The sequence below is a fragment of the Salmo salar genome, chromosome 12 (genome assembly GCF_965601325.2).
Source record: "Salmo salar chromosome 12, fSalSal1, whole genome shotgun sequence".
NCBI lineage: Eukaryota > Metazoa > Chordata > Actinopteri > Salmoniformes > Salmonidae > Salmo > Salmo salar.
The window spans coordinates 62466473-62471833 of NC_138302.1; the positions used below are offsets into that span (position 1 = coordinate 62466473).

Sequence of the window (5361 nt, forward strand, 5' to 3'; positions counted from 1 at the left end):
TTAAAATTCTTGTTGTGGCCCCATCTGTTGCACTCCTTGTGAGGAAATCCATCCACCCCATCTGTTGCACTCCTTGTGAGGAGCATAAGTGTCAAATGTACGAAAAGGCTGAAGAATCCTGCGTCATTTGAATGCTGCCAGTAATTCCAGAACTAATAGAAAAGCACTAGGTCCAAACAGTCATATTCCCACTCTCCCCGCACTATCACCACCACCATCAACATCACCGCCTCCGCTCCATCAAGTTGTTTGTTCCTTCCAGTTCTAAGCTAACATGAGTGTATTTGTGATGTCACCTGCCTCAACTCCCTGTGAGTCCCCCTCCTCCCCCCACCCTACCATGATGAGAGAGCAGACTAAATATAGCGAGACATAGCTACCAACCTGGTGGCTCGTTGAGGAGTTCTGTTGTGTACTTTTGCATCGCTGCTCTGACTGTGAAAGACCCAGGTTGTATTCCGAATAGCACGATGGGTAGTGCACTATATAGGGAATATAATGCCATTTGACACATCCCAAACACAAATGACTGATCACTGTGGCAACATAATAAGCTTCATGTTCCAAAAAAGAAATACATCATCTTTTCAAACTAGAATTTACATAACAATGACAAAAACTACATAAATACACAAAGAGACTATATCAAAAGTATTATTTGATTAATTGGCCTAATTTATTAATCATTTCAGCTCTACATTCAACAGAGAGAATCATGACAGAAATTTTACCTACATAGTGTCTGTGTTGGATGAAAAAACCTCTTACCTCCAAAACAGAAAACAGCCATACTTTACCATTAGCAAACATACAATTAAGAAACTTCAGAAGCTATTTTGAATACATTTCCTTTGCCCTAGAGTCGATGCATGTAAAAATGTCAACGCACAACGGAAAAAATGAATGGTTACGAAGTTACGAGGTTTTCATTCGAAAGCAACGATAGGATAAATATACAAGTATATTTCTATGTTTATACGTATATTATGTGTAACATTATAATGGATTGTGTAGCTGTTTATCAATGACTATATGTCCTTTTATTATTACTAGTAATAAAACAGTGCCAGTAATAACGAGATAACTGAGACAAATCCCATGATGTAGCCTACCGTATGTTGTTACTGCCCTCTAGTGCTATAAGAAAACAGTGGTACTTCATAAGCGGTGTATGTACATTTCTCAGTTTCATAGAAAACAGACTGTTTAATCAGTACATATACGTGGTAAGAAGCATTTTCATTGAAATCAATAACACATTTCTTGGGGAAAACAAGCAAATCTCATAAATGGTCTAGGTGATGTGTGTGGAGGTGGCAGGTAGGTCACAATGCAGAAACAACTTTAAGGGGAAACCACTACTCTAGGTGATGCAGAAACAATATTATGGGGAAACCACTACTCTAGGTGATGCAGAAACAATATTATGGGGAAACCACTGCTCTAGGTGATGCAGAAACAATATTATGGGGAAACCACTGCTCTAGGTGATGCAGAAACAATATTATGGGGAAACCACTACTCTAGGTGATGCAGAAACAATATTATGGGGAAACCACTGCTCTAGGTGATGCAGAAACAATATTATGGGGAAACCACTGCTCTAGGTGATGCAGAAACAATATTATGGGGAAACCACTACTCTAGGTGATGCAGAAACAATATTATGGGGAAACCACTGCTCTAGGTGATGCAGAAACAATATTATGGGGAAACCACTACTCTAGGTGATGCAGAAACAATATTATGGGGAAACCACTGCTCTAGGTGATGCAGAAACAATATTATGGGGAAACCACTACTCTAGGTGATGCAGAAACAATATTATGGGGAAACCACTGCTCTAGGTGATGCAGAAACAATATTATGGGGAAACCACTACTCTAGGTGATGCAGAAACAATATTATGGGGAAACCACTACTCTAGGTGATGCAGAAACAATATTATGGGGAAACCACTGCTCTAGGTGATGCAGAAACAATATTATGGGGAAACCACTACTCTAGGTGATGCAGAAACAATATTATGGGGAAACCACTGCTCTAGGTGATGCAGAGGCAACATTATGGGGAAACCACTACTCTAGGTGATGCAGAAACTATGTTATGGGGAAACCACTGCTCTAGGTGATGCAGAGGCAACATTATGGGGAAACCACTACTCTAGGTGATGCAGAAACAATGCTATGGGGAAACCACTACTCTAGGTGATGCAGAAACAATGTTATGGGGAATAGGGTTCTAGATTATGTGTGTGTGGAGATGTTATGGGGGAACCCAGTGTTCTAGGTGATGTGTGTGGAGTCGGTGCAGGGAACTAGTGTTCTAGGTGATGTGTGTGTGATGGAGGTGGTGCAGGGAAGCAGTGTTCTACGTCAGTGGTTCCCAACTATTTTCGGTTACTGTAACACAAACAGTTTTTTGCTCTGCCTGGAGTACCCCTGAATTACCCCCTCATGTGCATTTTACCAGTAAGCCTATGGTCTCATCGGTCTTCTCAAGTACCCCATGTGGATAAGCCAAGTACCCCTGGTTGAGAAATAATGTTCTAGGTGATGTGTGTGTGGAGGTGGCACATGAAGTCCCCCCTGGTGGTGGTGTGGCCGGGGAATACAGCATTACAGAAGTCACACACATGAGACTGCAGCGCCACCTCTGACATCAGCATCATCTCCCCGGTCTGGCTCAGAAACTCACTGTCCAGGAAGGAGCCACATGCCGAGGGCATCTGAGCAGGGGGGAGGAGAGAGAGGTTTTAGGGGAGGCACAGGGATGGGGGAGGGAGAGGACAAACAGATGTTATGTTTAATGACATGACTCGTCAAAAAAGATAAAACAAAAAATTCAAGGGAAGAAACCTACCCTGAACATTTGTCGGGTCATATCATCACCCCAAAATCGACCTGCTTCCTTCAAGTCCCCAGAGACACTGGAGGGTGCCATCTCTCTATTACCCCAAGGTAGGTCCAAATGTCCTAGGGGGGTGGCTTTAAGGACCTCCTTCCTTTCTGTCCCTGGATGAGCAAAGTCCAGCCGTAGTCTGCCCAAATCCCCCGCCAGTAGATTAGTGAGTGACCCCATGGCCCCAGATGGCCTTATAATGCCATAGTGTGCAGCAGGGTTGTGTGTTGGGACCATTGGGGTTTCTGGCCATGCAGGGAGAGCACCAGAGCTCTTCTTGGTGAACTGGATTGGGATTGATGCCATTACGCTGGAGTCTCCATCAGGAACAGGGGCTCCTCCTAAGGAAGGAATAAGCATGTATAAGTCTGTCAAACATCTTGAATGTCTTGTAAGTCGCTCAGGATAAGATCAGTTTGCTAAATGACAAAAATGTAAATGTAGCCTACTAGATTAATTGATATTGTATATATGCAATGAATTCACTGATTTTGACACTCATCGTAACACAAAGATAAGAACCTGCAGAAAAGGCATGGCATGAGAAGTATATCATTTTTGGTACTACAACAAGGAAATGGGAGTGACCTTGCTGTGTCCTCAGTTTCTCTGTGAGTTTCTTGAGTAAAGCAGCCTGCTTCAGACACAGCAAGCGCAGTTGGAGGAATTCCCTGTACAGCTCTGTGTACGCCTCCTCCATCTCATAAGCACAGGGATCTTTACAAAGCCATCTGAAAGAGACCCGTACATTACAATGTACATGACAAATGATAATGTTCCAGTCCGAAAAATTGATTTTGAGGAGGGACTTCTGCTCCTGTGATTGTAAAATGCTAAAGCTTTGTAAAGCTATAGCATGTTATGCTTTTGTCAGCAATGTGTCATGTATAGTTCCCTTCCCTCAAATTGAGTCTAAAGAAGGAAGTAATAAGGAAAAAGGGAACCAAGTCGAGGGGAGAGAATGGAGTCCTATCCTACAAAACACATCTGTGGGGTCTCTTTACGTGCAAAGTCAAATACATATAGACATCAGTGAACACTTTTAATAATACCTGGCTCTAAATGTACTAATTACAACTGATATTTGGTATTTCAAACACATTTTTCCCCCCAGACATAATCAATAACATTTGTCTTTTTCAAGAGGCATATTCTACTCGATTTGTGACAAAAATTGTAAACTGTACATGCACTCTTACTCTCTACAAGGAACTCAAACAGAAAGCACTAATAACACATTCATAACAAACCAAGAAAACACAGACAATGTCATTACATGTGCATGTCTTGTACAGGCTTTCTATAAGGTCATGTTTAAAGTTCCATACATGTTTGATATAGCCAACCTACAAATGACCACTTAAATTACATGTTGAAGTGTATAGGACTTCTGTGATTATCTTTTAGAGTTGTATTTGGAAACCTACATATGCTATGTTCTGTCATTACATTTAACATAGCCGACTGTAGTTCTTGAAAACAAAGCACGTGTTCTCCTAGCTTCAGACGTTGTTTTCACTGATTTAATCTACTGTACACGAAGTGGAGATAAAGTCCAATCTGGGCTAATTTTGGTCCAGGCATTTTAAAGATGGGAACACCATAGTGAACACACTTAAACTGACAAAGGTGAAGATGAATATAATGTACGACCTTGTATGGTCTTCCCCAATGGCACGACAGGATATCACTTTGAACACGATTTCATATCTTACATATATTGAGAAGAGGCGGAGAGTAATTGCCTTACTGCTGATTTTAGCCTACCTGTTAAACACAATAATCCCCGAAACAGGAACAGTTGTTTTTACCGAATGCCATTATATCATCTGTTGAATTTTCAAGAACAACAGGAAAGTCGAGTTATTTCCGGAAAAACTGCTGAGCTTCGGAGCAGCACTTGACACATTGTTGATCTCATAGTTGGTGAATCAAGGATTTAAAGTGGACATATATTGATCAGCACAGATGCAGACAAAAGGTTATACATCTCATAGTGTCATATACACATGAAGTATCACGCTACGTATTTTTTTGTTTGTTGGTCCATGATTAGAATCTTTATATAGGTAAAACAAAGAACAAGCCCAGTGGTTAGAGCGGTGTGCTAGTAAACGAAAGGTTGCTAGATCAAATCCCGGAGCCGACAAGGTAAAAATCTGTCCTTCTGCCACAAGGCAGGTCCTCGGCCGTCATTGTGAATTACAAGTAAATAGTTAAATAAAAAAATATATTTCGTTTCCAGTGGTATGGTTATGTAAACAATTTGTGTTTTGACCTGACCCTTGATCATTTTACAATGCACCATACTTACAAAGTTAAGTAGTTAACTAAAGAAGTGACACCTTCAGTACCACACACACACACACACACAAACACACAAACAACATATACCATACTATCTCCACTCCACATACAGTCCCACAACAGGACATTTTGGAAAAGTGTGTGTGTGTTTCA

General features: G+C 41.1%; 1 protein-coding gene across 2 annotated transcripts; it reads right to left on the minus strand.

Annotated features, from left to right (window-relative positions):
* Nucleotides 1-652: 652 nt before the first annotated feature.
* On the minus strand, nt 653-5014 carry LOC106565407 (uncharacterized). 2 transcript variants are annotated; one of them, XM_014132504.3, is made up of 4 exons: nt 4669-5014; nt 3490-3632; nt 2863-3242; nt 653-2728 (listed from the first exon to the last, which is right to left on the minus strand). In XM_014132504.3, exons 2-4 carry the CDS (start codon nt 3599-3601, stop codon nt 2549-2551), a joined length of 672 nt encoding a protein of 223 aa, XP_013987979.1. In that variant the 5' UTR covers nt 3602-3632; nt 4669-5014; the 3' UTR covers nt 653-2548. The 2 variants fall into 2 exon arrangements, with proteins under 2 accessions (XP_013987979.1, XP_013987980.1); XM_014132505.3 differs by having other exon boundaries at nt 4555-4669.
* Nucleotides 5015-5361: the final 347 nt, after the last annotated feature.

Bases quoted from the DNA above. Each gene is read 5' to 3' on its own strand.
- LOC106565407 (XM_014132504.3), bottom strand. From the start codon at position 3,601: ATGGAGGAGGCGTACACAGAGCTGTACAGGGAATTCCTCCAACTGCGC. The intron at 3,243-3,489 runs GTCACTCCCATT...TTCCTTCCTTAG, and splicing joins GAAACTGAGGACACAGCAAG to GAGGAGCCCCTGTTCCTGAT. The intron at 2,729-2,862 runs GTAGGTTTCTTC...CCCCCTGCTCAG, and splicing joins TGACCCGACAAATGTTCAGG to ATGCCCTCGGCATGTGGCTC.